The sequence below is a fragment of the Daldinia childiae genome, assembly GCF_008694065.1.
Source record: "Daldinia childiae strain JS-1345 chromosome Unknown Scaffold2, whole genome shotgun sequence".
Taxonomy (NCBI): domain Eukaryota; kingdom Fungi; phylum Ascomycota; class Sordariomycetes; order Xylariales; family Hypoxylaceae; genus Daldinia; species Daldinia childiae.
Window position 1 is genome coordinate 4,872,324 of NW_022984643.1, and position 15,605 is coordinate 4,887,928.

The 15,605-nt window shown below is 46.5% G+C and overlaps 3 protein-coding genes across 4 annotated transcripts; 2 read left to right on the forward strand and 1 right to left on the reverse strand.

Annotated features, from left to right (window-relative positions):
• Positions 1-784: 784 nt before the first annotated feature.
• GL218_02213 (uncharacterized protein) lies at positions 785-5,701 on the forward strand (the record flags this gene model as incomplete). Of its 2 annotated transcripts, none has more annotated exons than XM_033578713.1 (15): positions 785-904; positions 964-1,533; positions 1,588-1,938; positions 1,992-2,126; positions 2,177-2,243; positions 2,296-3,359; positions 3,410-3,560; positions 3,619-3,951; positions 4,088-4,170; positions 4,437-4,669; positions 4,731-4,854; positions 4,909-4,958; positions 5,008-5,158; positions 5,215-5,362; positions 5,418-5,701. In XM_033578713.1, the coding sequence occupies 15 exons, from the start codon at positions 785-787 to the stop codon at positions 5,699-5,701; spliced, it is 3,864 nt and encodes a 1,287-aa protein (XP_033439277.1). The 2 variants fall into 2 exon arrangements, with proteins under 2 accessions (XP_033439277.1, XP_033439276.1); XM_033578712.1 differs by having other exon boundaries at positions 836-904.
• A 677-nt stretch (positions 5,702-6,378) lies between these two features.
• GL218_02214 (putative WD repeat-containing protein C2E1P5.05) lies at positions 6,379-8,723 on the reverse strand (the record flags this gene model as incomplete). Its single annotated transcript, XM_033578714.1, has 2 exons — positions 6,379-7,611; positions 8,682-8,723. The coding sequence occupies 2 exons, from the start codon at positions 8,721-8,723 to the stop codon at positions 6,379-6,381; spliced, it is 1,275 nt and encodes a 424-aa protein (XP_033439284.1).
• Positions 8,724-11,887: 3,164 nt separating this feature from the next.
• On the forward strand, positions 11,888-14,094 carry GL218_02215 (ATP-dependent RNA helicase ded1; the record flags this gene model as incomplete). The annotated part of the gene is made up of 3 exons (XM_033578715.1): positions 11,888-12,075; positions 12,194-13,521; positions 13,655-14,094. The coding sequence occupies 3 exons, from the start codon at positions 11,888-11,890 to the stop codon at positions 14,092-14,094; spliced, it is 1,956 nt and encodes a 651-aa protein (XP_033439283.1).
• Between the last annotated feature and the right edge of the window lie 1,511 nt (positions 14,095-15,605).

Here is a 15,605-nt window from a genome sequence, read left to right on the forward strand (position 1 = left end):
GCCTTCTACAACTTTTGCGACGCGCCGTACGCAGGTAGCCACGTCAACTCACGTAGAGGTAGTGTACCTAAGGTATGCTGCATACGCATATGGACCTAACTATACATGTACCTAAATATATAAAAGTAGTACCTTAACGATGGTAGGAGGTAGAGGTAGAAGCTGAATTAGGTATTTCGCCTTGCTTAATTGGGTAATATGAACCTTTTATGGTAGAAATAGAAAACTGCTTCTCAGTCGTTACCTAAGCTTTCCCTTCTCCCCTTATCGTTATCGCATATTCTCAGTCTTATCGTTATCATTGCTACTATCACCTGCTATCGTTGCTATCGTTGCTATCGCTATCATTATCCTTTGCATTTGTCTTGAGCTCGCGGTGGATCCTTCAAGCTGTTAAAGAATTAATTATTCCAGGATTGCTACTATGCATAGCGTCATCTTCCATCTTCGCAGTTCTAAACGGTGTAGTTCATTAATAGATTGAGCTCGAACCTGAACTCGTAGATTTCCCTTAACTACCTGAAGCTTCAACAAAGGCTTACAAAATAGACATACAGTGTTCCCATTGGTCCTTGAGGATCTATCGCGTCTTGATACTTCGATAAACTATTCAGGATGTGCTCAATATTCTAATCATTACTCTGCCGGATCGATAGTCATAGTTGCAAGACCGCGAAGGCATTTCTCTAATTTCGAATCATATCGGTCCTCTTCGTATGCGCCTCGGTCACGTCGTCGATTAAGGATATATACGATCTCCATCATAGTCGGCGGTATATTGAATATGGAGGGACCCAAAGATGATGCGCAGTCAAGGCGCAGTGGTCCTGTAGCTATGTACGGGCTTAACTCTAATCAGAGCAGTTCGAGCGTATTTGAGGATGTGGAGATGGCACACGATGAGGTAGGCTAATTACATTATTTAACATTAAGATCGTTTATTCTAAGCTTTGATTGCTTTAGTTATTCTCTGGTCCTATGGCAGAGAGCTTGCCTACAAGTCTCTCGGCTTTTTCCCATCGTCGACAACGCGCAGATTCGACAGCAAGCTTCGCGTACTACAATGAAGAGGAGGACGAAGCAGAGCCTAGGTTTATGTATGGTGAAGATGGCGCTGTGCCATTTGATATCGACGAGATGCCGCTTGACTTCGAAGAGGAAGAGGAAGAAAGTAGTTCAGGAGTCGATCTCGAGAATGGCGATTCGTACGATGATTATTCTATGCGAAGGAGATCTTCAACCCAATCGAGGGGCTCTATCCATGCCAGACTTCTCCGAACAGATAGTGGCGTTACGGATGCTAGCGGTCGAGGGTACAGCCGAGTCAGCCAGAAACTACACATGGTTAACGAGGATCTTACCATTGTGATAGCTGGCTTTCGTACGAGTAGACCTGGCTACACTACATATGTTCTTCTGTGTGTTGTGACGTTGGGACTTGCATACCTCCTTCTACGATGGCTTCCCCGGTGGCAGGTGAAGTTAATCGGCGAGCCATGTCCTCTTCATGATAGCCAGTGGGTAGTACTTGAGGTAAGTTGTATTGGAAATTCGTATGCGTTTGGCGCTATGCTTACCATACCATAGAACCAATGGGGTGAAATGACTATACTAGACGTGCAAACGCAGCCTTACAACCGTCCCCTTTCAACCGTGTTCGGTTCACCCGAAAAGATTTTTGCCCAATTGCTGGGAGATGATGATGATCCGTTATTGCCCGAGCTCCGGGTCCTCAACTATCGATACGTACGCTTCTTCTACCATCCATTGAAGGGTAAATTCGTTATCTGCAACGGGTGGAAGGATCCTACATGGACTCGTGTACGAGCACTTCGGGCTGGCATTGATGGCGAGGAGAAAGACCACAGAGAACGCGTCTTTAAGACGAACCTCATTGATATCGATCAGAAGTCCATTCCTCAATTACTTGTAGATGAAGTAGGTTGTTGTTGGCGAAGTATCAGTATACTATATGAACTGACATGCTCTAGGTTTTCCACCCATTTTACGTTTTTCAGATCGCAAGTTTGATCCTTTGGTCATCAGATGAGTACTACTATTATGCTATCTGCATCTTCTTTATGTCTGCAGGTAGTATAATAGCAACCCTAATGGATACACGCGCTGTTCGTCTTCTTCCACCACAAAAATATGCATCATCACTAATCTCCATTAGACAATGCGACGTCTTCGCGATATCTCCCGCTTTGAGTGTGACGTACGAGTCCTTCGCAACGGTTTCTGTAAGTAAAAACGATCATTTTAGCTGTAGAGTATGGCTGATTGTCTCTATAGGGGCCCACGTTTCTTCAAGCGACCTGGTTCCTGGTGATGTATATGAGATTAGTGATCCTAGTCTCACTCAGTTTCCTAGCGATAGCTTGCTCTTAAGCGGAGATTGCATTGTCAATGAGAGTATGCTTACAGGCGAATCTGTGCCGGTTTCTAAAATTCCCGCTACCGACGAGACACTTCAGATTATGAATCTTGGTGCCTCCACAATCTCCCATGACGCTGCTCGTCATTTTCTCTTCTGCGGGACAAAAATCATCAGGGCAAGGAAGCCACAAGACAATGGCGATGATGAAGCCGTTGCCCTCGCCATGGTTGTGAGGACCGGCTTCAATACAACCAAGGGTTCGCTCGTCCGCTCTATGATGTTCCCCAAACCGTCCGGATTTAAATTCTATCGTGACTCTTTTCGATACATATCTGTTATGGGATGTGTCGCGTTGCTTGGATTCGTTGTATCCTTTGTCAACTTCATTCGCTTGGGGCTGGCTTGGCATGTAATACTTATCAGAGCATTAGACTTGATTACCATTGCTGTTCCGCCAGCCCTTCCAGCTACACTTACTATAGGGACAAATTTCGCTCTGGGTCGCCTTAAGAAGAAACAAATATTCTGTATCAGCCCACAGAGAGTCAACGTGGGCGGGAAGCTGGATATCATGTGCTTTGATAAGACGGGTACGCTCACCGAAGATGGCTTAGATATTCTTGGTGTTCAGCTAGCATCTCAGTCAGCAAAGCGATTTGACGACATCGTCTCAAAAGCGTCAAATTTGGTCCCTAGCACAAGTTTGAATGCTGGTCCTGGGGATAAATATGACATAACTCGTGCTGCTTTGTTTACGATGGCCACCTGCCACTCTCTTCGCTCCGTCGATGGTGAACTTGTTGGTGATCCGTTAGACGTCAAGATGTTCGAGTTCACGGGCTGGACGTTCGAAGAGGGTAACCAAGGTGGTACCGATCAGGAAGATGATGAGCAAGGAGGCTTCTCTCCTTCTGTTGCTCGCCCTCCTATGGTTCCCCTTTATGATACAGATGGATATGGGACTGCCGAAGGCCAAAATGTAAGTCCCACTGCTTAAATGATCTTTGAGTTCGCCTAATCTGTTTTCAGGTACCAATTGAACTCGGAGTATTGAGATCTTTTGAATTCTCCCAATTACGGAGGGCCAGCGTCATCGTGCGGGCTTTCGGCCAGCAAAGCGGAAATATTTATGTCAAGGGTGCACCTGAATGTATGCGGGATATATGTCGACCGGATAGCTGTAAGTTATTTTAACCTCGGAAATTGTTTTGTTGCGTCTATATTAATATCCTACGTAGTCCCGGATGATTATGATGAACTCCTATCTTACTATACTCACAAGGGATATCGAGTCATTGCGTGCGCTACTAGACATATCAAAAAGCTGTCATGGGTAAAATCTCAGAAAATGAAGCGCGAGGACGTTGAAGCCGATCTTAATTTTGTTGGCTTCATCATCTTCGAAAATAAGCTAAAGCCCACGACAGCTGCAGTGCTTAAGGAACTCACAGAGTCAAATATCGGCTCGATCATGGTTACGGGCGACAACATCTTGACGGCCATCAGTGTCGCCCGAAACTGCGGACTTATTGAGAAAGATGTGCATTGCTTCGTTCCTCATTTTGCCGAAGGTAAGTCGCTACGAACATCCTACATTCTTCATACTCGCCCATAGGAGAAAGACAATATATAAGTCTAACTTATCTAATACTAAATCATGAGAAATTTCCCATACGAGGTTATTGACTGCTAACATAAGACATACAGGGAACTCTCGCGATCCTAATGCTCGTTTACAATGGGAAAGCATAGACGACCAAGCATATCAGTTGGACGACCGAACTCTACTGGTAAGAGCCCATATCCTGACTTCATTGGCAATTCAAGCTAATTTAAATGATTGTAGCCTTTACCTGCTCCCGTAGACCGTGATGCTTCCTTACCATATGATATAACTAATCTTAGAAACTACTCTCCTCGCAGTAAGCGGTGACGTCTTCCGATGGATAATTGATTTTGCTCCAAACGAAGTCATGCAAAGGGTATGTAATATAGCTTTCTTAATCAATCTAACAGGACCCTCCCGTATCAGGCGAAGAAGCTAAAGAATTATTAGATGCTTGTACGAGGCAAAGTCTTTGCACGTATGTCTCCAGATGAGAAACATGAACTTGTAGAGAAACTTCAGAGCATAGACTATTGCGTTGGATTCTGCGGTGATGGAGCGAATGATTGCGGTGCCCTCAAAGCTGCCGATGTTGGAATATCACTGTCTGAAGCGGAAGCATCTGTTGCCGCCCCATTCACGTCGAGGGTATTTGATATTCGATGTGTTCCCGACGTAATTCGGTATGCTTGCCCCTCCAGGCGTGAATATTGAACACACCCATGTCGCTAACGTTATATCCAGGGAGGGACGAGCTGCTCTAGTAACTAGTTTCAGTTGCTTCAAGTATATGAGCATCTATTCAGCTATACAGTTCACTTCTGTCAGCTTCCTTTACGCCTCAGCTTCGAATTTAGGAGACTTCCAGGTAGGAATACTCACAGTAACATCACGCTTTACTTGGTGGCTAACTGATTTCTAGTTTCTCTTTATCGATGTTCTCCTTATATTGCCAATTGCTATATTTAGTGAGTAAAGCAGAAAATATGAGATGAAGCGAAATTGCTAATCCGCATACTAGTGGGCTGGTCTGGCCCGTTCCCAGTTCTAAGCAAGAAGCGACCGACAGCGAATCTAGTATCAAGAAAGGTTCTCATACCCTTATTGTGTCAGATGGCCGTCTGTATACTTGTACAAACTGCCGCGTGGCTTATCGTCCGGGAGCAAACTTGGTAAGTTCGCCTCAAGAAATTATCTGTAGTATAGTGCTCTAATGCGAATATCATAGGTATATACCCCCTCAGGTAAATCGAAACAAACCTCACATCAAAAATTCGGAGAACACAACTCTGTTCCTCGTGTCTTGCTCGAGTACATATTCATTGGTGTGGTTCTTAATGCTGGCCGACCATTCCGACAGCCCATGACTCAGAACTGCAAGTCCTCTATACTCTTGTGTTTATCCGAAGAAAATGCTAACCATCCATATAGGGCCCTTCATGGCCACTATTGTTACGGCCCTAGCCATTACTATATACATGATTTTTATACCAGGCCACTGGATCAGAAATCTGATGCAACTGACCAAGATTAGTTCATCGTTTAAGCTTACACTACTAGGATTGGGCATGGCATATCTAGTCGCAGCATGGGTCGGGGAGCACTATATCTTCTCTGGCATTGCTCGAGGAGTTGGTGTGGTGAAAACGGCCATCACTAAAAAAGCGAAGAAGCGGAAGGAGTATAAGATCATATTGGAGCAGATGAAGGCTTAACCTTTACCTGAAATTCAGCTCCTTTCTTGAGCTTACCAAGGTTAGTGTCAAGGTACGGTAAATAGAACCGTTGTTGCACAAAAGAGAAAGAGGATGTCAGAAGAGGCAAAGCCCCTGGAGCCGATTATATAGCGGTACGCGATAACCACGCTGGCGATCCAGCGTGGCACGTGATGGCACCGTAATAGTTGGAAAATTGGATGTATGGGCACTATGGTGTTCTCCAGGTATAGATAGAATACTTTTAAGAATAGATAAATAGTGTGCATTATTATTGTACATACGGAATAGAAGAAATAGTATACCATCAAAGCAAGATTGTTCCAATGTGTTAAGATAATATAGTGATTTGTCGGTGACTAACTTATTATATTGTCGATTCACGGATTGACAACTAAATTACTATTCGAATAGGGTTCATGCAGTGAGATGAAGAATAGATTGTTCCCATTCGTCTCGCGGTAAATATGAAGCAGTCGACTACAGCTACTACCTACCTTATCTGTTCAATAATGCTTGAACTGCAACTCTTATACTCACCCGTCAGGTACGTTAGAATTTCACGGTCATACAATATGGCATACAAGGGGCTTTCATAACACGAATAAAGAGTAAAAAATAGGGTATCTATTCCAGAGTAGGGTCTTGCCGAGCCTCTCATGCATTACCGAACTATTTTATTCCGAGCCGGCATCTTTGCCCTCGCCCGCAACACCGTTCTCAAGCTCCAGCCTCGTCCTAGGCACCTCGAACACGACAGCACCGTTTTTGCCCCCCTTGATTTTCTTCCACATGCCTAGGCGGTGGTCTTTTCCCACTCCGACTACGACGCATAGACCGTCTTTGCCACGCTCGCCCCGCTCGAATAGAGCAATGTCGTTGACTATACCCTTGACGAGCCACGAGGCGGCTGTGGCCCCGTTCATGGTGTTGGTTGTTGTCTCTGTGTCTTCGGGGGTGTCTGCGGTAGATGGGTTTCCTAGGATTCCTGCTGGCTCGATTTTCCTCTTGTCGTCGCTTAATCGCCAGACTCGGACGTACCCGTCCCAACTACCGCTCAATATGAGGTCGGAGTAAGGTAACGTCCGGAGTGCGGTGATCCACCTAGGTTGTGGAGGCGGTACGACTTTGGGGGTTGGGGCTATTTCGGCGGATGCTTCCGTCGGCTTCAATGGGTTTTCTAGGCCGTGAGCTTGTGCTAAGATGAAGAGTGGCTTCTTCTTCTGTATGCTCCATAAGGCTAGAGAGCCGTTATCACTGCCCGTGATAAAGAGCTCGTCATCGATCATTGCAACGCGATCCATGCTGCCTTCGTGGGCCAGCGACCGCGGGTCAATCTCTGGCTTCTGCTTCTTGTCGATCGACCCACCGCGAAATACTAACTGGGTCTCTTCGACAACTTTCCATAAGCGAGCTGTTCGATCTCGTGCACCTACGCTCACGCAACGTTCTTGTGCTAGGGCGTCGATGTCGACGACCTCGTCTTGGTGACCAAAGAGAGTCTCGATGTATGCCAGCTCATCTAAACTCCATACTTTCACGGTACGGTCTTTAGAAGCTGAATATAGTTGGTTTGTACCCCGTCGGAACGCTAGACCTGTTACGGCGTCGCGGTGGTGTGTAAAGACGCGTAGGGGCTTCAACGACTTGGCGTCGTAGACGATCAGGCGCTTGTCCGCACCGCCTGTGACGACGAACTTGCCGTCTTGAGAAGCTGCTACACATAGGATATCGGCTATGTGGCCTTGATAGTTCTTATCATTTGCTTTGGACCGATTCCCCTTCCGCAGTGCAACCTTGGTTGGCTGTCGACGCGGAGGAGCAGGAGGCTTTTTCGGCTTCTTCTTGGTAGTTTGCGGGAATTGGTAAACTGGTAAGTCTTTGTAACTTCCATTTGACCAAGCATTGGTCTTTTGAGACCGTATACACGTATGGTGCGCATATAGCAATAGATGTAGTTGCGAGCGTATTACACCGGAAGAGAGTATGGGACGCCCGGTCGATAGCAAGCTCTGAAGCAATTTTCCTGTACACTTTCCCTTTTGTTTCGGCTACATCTTCTGTAGACGCGCGTTGCTATTATATCGCGGTCGATATCTTCAGCATTAAAGCCCGTCTCGTCGACTTCTTGCCGAACGTTGTCGAGATATCTTTCTGCAAGTCTTAACCTCTTCTCTGCTGCTGTTTCTCCCTCGTTTTCCGATTCTGAATCAGAACCAGGCGCATCTAGATGTGCCGCGCCATCTTCGCTCTCAGATTCACTACCTGATATAGACTCATCTCGTTCGACTCGTTTTCTAGGTGCAGGTGTAGGTTTCGAGAGCGTCTTCGAAGTCTTAGTAGTCGCGACTCGTTTTTTAGGTCCGTCTATAACAGGTGCTCGTTCCTTTTTTCTGAACGCCAGGAACTGTGAAGAATGACGACATTGTTGTGTTTTACAATGTTTTATTTTAATCAATTCGAACGCGTGTTAGTCGTCTCGTGGTCTTAGAAAATTTCCATCTTTGAAGCAAAAGACTTTAGTTCGTAGCTAAGAAAAAAAAAAAAAAGTTCAACGTCTGCGGGACACTGACAGGGGACCCTAGGGGTACAAAGATACCTATGCGCTGATATGTTCAGTTATGTGATCTAACCATTGGCTTTAGGTGATCTCAGAGCGGGGCGCGGCTGAGGAGCTGTGGCTAGTGCTGTCCGACGTCGACCTCCACTAGATGATGTTCCAATTCTGAAGCTCTAGATTTGGCAGCCAGCTGCTAGGCTGTAGCTACCTTGCGCGTCTACATAGTACACATTTGCCTACTGCGCCAGCGATTTGAGAACAAGAGCTTCTCTTAACACTACAAACCACATTTGAGTCTATCACCCCAAACAAATATCCCAAAATGTATGCCGCCTATCATTATAAAATCCTAACTAAACAGATAGATAACATTAGCCAACCTAGGGAGGTATTGTTAGGAATCACCGGCAAGGACTTTACCTTAATCGCAGCTTCTAAAGCTGCGATGCGGGGAGCAACCATCCTCAAAGCCTCTGATGACAAACGAGATCTCTCAACAAGCATACACTAGTTGCATTCTCCGGCGAGGCTGGAGTACAAGTGCGTCAATTCTGGAGAGAATGGGCGGCTCTGAAAGCTAACTGGCGCTAGTCCAATTCTCTGAGTATATCCAGGCAAATGCGCAGTCTATTCGATGCGAAACGAGACAGATTTATCACCTACGGCGCTGGCACACTATGTCCGCGGTGAGCTTGCATCAAGCTTAAGATCTAGAAAGCGTACAACGTCAACCTGCTACTTGGAGTGTGTCGACCCCATTACCCACAGCCCAGCTATTCTGGCTGGATTACCTTGCGGCTCTCGCATCTGTTCCTTATGCTGCCCACGGCTACGCACAATACTACTGTCTATCGATTCTGGACAAGCACCACCACCCAGATATGACATTTGTACAAGGACTTAAGGGCTCGAGATGTGTACAGACGAACTGAAGCGACGTTTACCTATTGATTTCAAGGGTATGACGGTCAAGGAGGTTACAAAAGATGGCATTCGGGGATTGAGTTCAACGACGACAAGATTGTTAAGTGTGCATAAAGGAATATGATTTTCTAGCTGGCAACCCCACGTGTAACATTAGGATTCCAGGCTGGACGAGAAATCGCACAATAGCCTAGTAGCCATGTCACAGGCTGGCCTATCAAATCTATCAGGTCGGTCATAGCTGTGACCATCCAACATCTTTTCAGTTACCACGTATATGGTGAGGGGTTCAAGTTATTCATCACCATAGAAAGCCCTTAAGAGATAAATGCTAGCTTAGGTAGCCAAAGGGGTATGATAAAGGGTAGCTTAGTAACATGGATAAGATATGTGACGCTATGATAAATTCATGAGAATACATGAGTGGAATGATAGGTCCCATTCGATAGCCTCGCACCCAATAATGATGAGACTGTATAATGAAGATATACGATATACGTTGGTCTTATATGTATCGATAGGGTCATTATTCGAATCTGGGTTGAGTATATAATCTACGTGCATAAAGACATAGAGACTCAACCCAAGCGCGGATCGTAACTCTAGAGGTTCCCCCCCGTAGTCGCATTCGGCAATCAGGGACTCCTGGCTGAACTGTCATTTATATTTAACTAATAATGATCCATACAGTATACGTCTCTCTCCACCATTCGTGGAAGCTGTCTTTGAAGCAATTTTCCAGGCGGTGTATTTTGATTTTTGGGCGGTGAGACTCCTGCATGATGCTTCACCCGTTCACCACGCAGGCGGGCTTCCTATTGGAACACAGCAGCCTCGTTGCAGGAGAGTTACATCCGCCTTCCCCTGCTAGCCGCCAATGGTTAGGATGTCTGTAGTCTGGAGAGTTCCGAGCCTTATCATTACTGTGGTACTATGTTATGTTGTAAATCTTAGCTCGAAAAAAAAAAAAAAAAAAATCATTAAGCGTCCAAATCAACGATTTTTGATCATAATTTAGTCATATAACGCATATAACGGCAGCTGATGATCCACCGAACCCTATTACGTATGCATAGCAGCATCTTGAAGAGAGTTGCAACTAGGGCTGCCAGGGGTTGCCTAGTTGTCTTGGGTTTGTAGACCCGGGATTTTGGTGGCGACATAAATCAGGCACACATCATCGAATTGCCTAACAAATAGCAACGTGTACCTCCGATTATGTATGCTTGCTACGCTTCCTATCTAAGCTGAGAGAAAAGGTTGGCATGTTGGGTGAAAGTCAGCTAAAGGATGCGAAGAGTGTGGTAAGTGACCCCCCCATCGGACCATACCGAGATTCGGATAGATATAGAAGGTGTTCACTCCACGGGGTGAAAATGATCAAGTTAAGACCTATGTATGTAGTTGCTACTAGAACGTATTGAACTTGAGGTATCAAATTATTCATATTTTTAGGTAGATACTTATTTTTAATACATACCTAACACATGCTATGAACAGGTGTAATAATAACTTCTAGAATATACGAGATAATTCTATTACGTAGCAATCTTATGACGGGTAGTTGGCCAACTTGAACTTGGTGCATGCTTGAGCAATCTAAGGTTGCAGTAACGAAGTTTTCTAGGTAGAGATTTGGGTTAAAAGTGCTGCAGTAGAGGTTGTATTCTAGCCGATTTAGGTGAGACTTCTCGACTGTTTATTTGTACATATGTAACCCCCAAGTTTCGATTGCTCCAAGGCTCTTTCCTCACAAAGGGAGGCAAAGGGAATAAAAATTGTCGCAGTTACCCGAACCAGGAAGGGATAGATACATTACAGACATATAATGTATAGAATGTATAGAATGTATAATAAACGCTGTAGCCAAGATAGACTGGGGGCAATCGCTAAGTACTAGTTACTTAACGTTAGCTGCTCACATCCCACTTTCCCTGATACCACTTATGTTGTAATTGCATATAATTGCTAACAATTTCCCCTTTAGGTATATCGATACCGAATAATTGCCCCCATCTCACTGGTAAGTTGACTACTATTGGCAACTACAGTTGCAGCGTGCCTACCCAGTCTAGTCTAGGTACCTTAGTCACGGACCCAGCGCTAACGCGTTCTCGATTTTCGACACAACTTCAAAACTTCCTGAATTTTTTTTCATCTGATCCGATTCTTCTTCTCCCCCACAATCCCTTTGCCATACCCAACCCTCAAACACACGGCATAATCACATCCCTCCCCCCTGAAAAAGCATTCTGTGTTTTTTTTTTCTCTTCCGTTCAGGGCCTTATTTTTCCTTGAAAAGATCTGGTTTTACTTTCTTTTCTCAAGGGACGTCGGAAGGCATCTATTACTAGACTTTGGTGTGTGATCACTTACAGGTTCATACATCGTATCTGAGCAACGACCCTGCATTTGATTCTCTTAATAATATTGAGAGAGAAGGTGCATAACGTCGTAGTTTCCTCTTCTACCGGCAATTAATACCATCTTTGTTGGTTCCTTACGACGACATCAGGTTTAAAAATTTTTAAATCTGCCCGTACTACCTTACCTCGCCTTCCCCTTCTCTTCTTCTGAACTCGTTCGTTCTTTTGAGAGAGAATTAATCGGCTGGGTTCCGTACGAGAAAATTTTCTTCGACAAACACATACATCAACGTACAATACCTATCGCATATATCATCTTGCAAACACTACGTCAATATGGCTGATCAACTTAACATGGGCGGTTTGAGCCTGGGTGACCAGCAACAAGCCTCTACAGGTCGTTCTTACATCCCGCCTCACATGCGAGGAAAGGTCGGTGGCCCTGGTAACGGTCCTCCTCCTCCCATGGGCGCTGGCGGTCCTCCACCCAACATGAACGGTCTCAACAGTAGCGCGTGGGCTGGGTAAGTAATTCGCTCTTCATTATTATACTTATACTTAATTGCAACCCTTGTCAATGCATTATTTCGTTCAAGTATTGAACCAAGCAGAATTGAGCATTTGCTAATATTGAATTTATAGTAACAACAACTTCGACGCTCGACCCGCTCCTGGATGGACAACCGGTCCCGATTACCCGCCTCCTCAGCAACAGCAACAACCGCCGCCGCCTCAGCAGCAGCAGCAGCAACCTCGTCAAGGAGGCTGGAATAACCGACAGTTCGATCGTAATGCCTACGGTAACCCATCTACTGGTGGAAACAGCGGTGGTGGTGGCGGCGGTGCCTACGCTCGAGGTTCTGGCGACGGACAGTGGCGCGACGGCAAGCATATTCCTGGCCCCCCTAACCCCCGCATGGAACGTGAGCTATTCGGTACGCCGGATGACCCTTCCAAGCAGCACACTGGTATCAACTTCGAGAAGTACGACGACATCCCTGTCGAGGCCTCCGGCCATGATACTCCTGACCCCGTTCTTACTTTCAGCAATCCCCCGCTTGATGACCATCTGATCCGCAACATTGAACTAGCTCACTACAAGGTTCCGACTCCCGTTCAGAAGTACTCGATCCCCATTGTCATGGGTGGCCGAGATCTGATGGCTTGTGCCCAGACTGGTTCTGGAAAGACTGGTGGTTTCCTTTTCCCCATCCTCTCCCAGGCCTTCCTTACTGGCCCTTCTGCCGTGCCTGCCGGTGCCCCTGGTGGTGGTTACGGCCGTCAGCGCAAGGCTTATCCCACATCTCTTATCCTTGCTCCAACTCGTGAACTGGTCTCTCAGATTTACGATGAGTCTCGCAAATTTGCCTATCGATCTTGGGTCCGACCCTGCGTGGTGTACGGTGGTGCTGACATCGGCTCTCAACTTCGTCAGATCGAGCGCGGCTGTGATCTTCTTGTCGCTACACCCGGCCGTCTTGTCGATCTCATAGAGCGAGGTCGCATCTCTCTACAGAACATCAAGTATCTAGTTCTGGATGAGGCTGATCGTATGCTGGATATGGGTTTCGAGCCTCAGATCCGTCGCATTGTTGAAGGCGAAGATATGCCCGGCGTTCAGAACCGACAAACTCTCATGTTTTCAGCCACTTTCCCCCGGGACATTCAAATGCTTGCCCGCGATTTCCTTAAGGACTACGTCTTCCTTTCAGTTGGACGTGTGGGCTCAACCTCTGAGAATATTACTCAGAAGGTCGAGTATGTTGAGGATAGCGACAAGCGCTCTGTTCTTCTAGATATTCTACACACTCATGGCGCTGGCCTCACCCTTATCTTCGTCGAGACAAAGCGCATGGCGGACTCTCTATCCGATTTCTTGATCAACCAGAACTTCCCCGCCACGTCGATCCACGGTGATCGCACACAGCGTGAACGTGAACGTGCTTTAGAGATGTTCCGAAATGGACGATGTCCTATCCTAGTTGCCACTGCTGTTGCTGCACGTGGCTTTGGATATTCCTAACGTCACACACGTTGTCAACTATGATCTACCTACCGATATTGACGACTATGTCCACCGAATTGGTCGTACCGGTCGTGCAGGTAACACGGGTCATTCCACAGCATTCTTCAACCGAGGCAACCGTGGTGTCGTACGAGACCTCATCGAGCTGTTGAAGGAAGCCAACCAAGAGGTTCCGGCGTTCCTTGAGACTATTGCTCGAGAAAGCTCTTACGGCGGCGGTAGCCGTGGTGGACGGGCTGGTGGCGGCCGCGGCCGTGGCCAAGGTGCCAACCGCGATTTCCGAAAGTTCGGTGGTAGCGGCTTCAATGGCGGCGGCGGAGGCGGCGGTTTTGGTGGCCCTCAGCAGTCCAACGGCTTTAGTGGCGGCGGTGGTGGTTACAACGCTCCTCCCAGCCAGGGCTACGGCGGCGGCGGAGGCTACAGTGGTGGTGGCGGCGGCGGCGGTGGTGCACCAGGCTATGGCGGCGGTAGCTACGGCAACCCTGGCGGAGCAGGCGGCCAGGCTTCCTGGTGGTAATTTTGATGATATCGTCAGGCGCGCCGATATATTCCCTCTATTCCGCAACCCGCATGCGGCGACGGAATTGGCACATTTGCAATGCGGTACATAGATTTCACGGACTCATCTTCTGTTTTTTTCCAATCGAGTTACGCAAGGTTTTCTTTTTTTTTAGTTGGCATTTCGATACTTCCCTCGACATACTCCTTTCTACGGCATACCCGACTTCCAGCCTTCAATCTGGATCGGCAGATACGAGTTCTACGTGATAGGACTCTGGCATACGATAGATGGCATCTGTCTTTATTTCGGCTGCTCTCCTCACAACTTGATACCCATAGAAGACTGCGAGGGGGCATATGCGAGCAGCTACGTGAGACGTTTGGAGGTCAAATCAGTACCTTGACCAAGCATCCTTCGGGGATATTCATCACTTAGAGTAGTGCCGTGCTACAGACGCGGCGACACCTTACGACGATGACGATCTTCCGTTTCGATGTACCCGTATTTGCCTTTTGGAAGCCGGCCGAGATTATTTCTCGTTTTCCCATAGAATGGGGTAATGCGTTTTCGCATGGCCGTGGAATTGTGTTGATAGCATATTCATTCATAGACAAAAGTGGATTTCTCGGCTCTCTGGTTGGTAGGGCTCTTACTCAAGAAGGCTCGCCATAGCGAGGGAACCAAATAGAGGGCAATGAACATAGAATGGTAATCTTCGGTGGATCGAGCAACAAAAAACGGCGTCTCGGTGAGCAGGCATAGGCTCCAGATCTCTCCAAAGTTAGGAGAGTAAGTAGTAGTTCTGGAATCTGCTCTGACGATAAGGGCATAGGGAATTATTTTAGATTCCATCTGCCACCAATGGTAGTGCTGTCGCAGACATTGGCTGAGACGCTTTCAGGCCCTTTGAGGTTCTTCGCGCTGTGGTGGTCCCGTTAGAGGATCCATCTACGACGGACTGAGAACTTCCAAATAAAAAAAAGTTCTTCTTTACTACAACTATTAATGCATCGTGAAATTGTTCAATTTATTTCTAGTGATATGAAATACTTGCCAAATAGGGTTTCCTCATTTATAGCTATTGTAAGGTGTAAGGTAACGTAGGTATTAATGTAAGTAAATGAACTACGTTGAATACTTGCCTACTCAGGTAACACTAGATAGATTTTATACATCGTAGGGTATGGCGCTTCACCTTAATGATCTTTTTTCCTTTTTTTTTTTCCTTTTTCTCGTCTAAGATTTCCCCTAATCATTATTATCAAAGTTAATAAGAAAGAATCTATGGAAGTTACCTGTTAATTGGAATAGTTACATTGAACTTAAGTAACTACCTCATACCTAAGCTTCGTTGAGCTAGCCTTCTGTGGCGCTGTGCTGTGGCTAGAGCCCACTGCTACCTCCTGGTGCGATGACCCACTGCTACCTCGACCTAATGCATTTAATTGATAAAGTTAGCCTACGTAGGTACGGATCCGTGCTACCTACCAAACTGCTAGAGCAACCGGCGCCCAGTAACTTCCAGG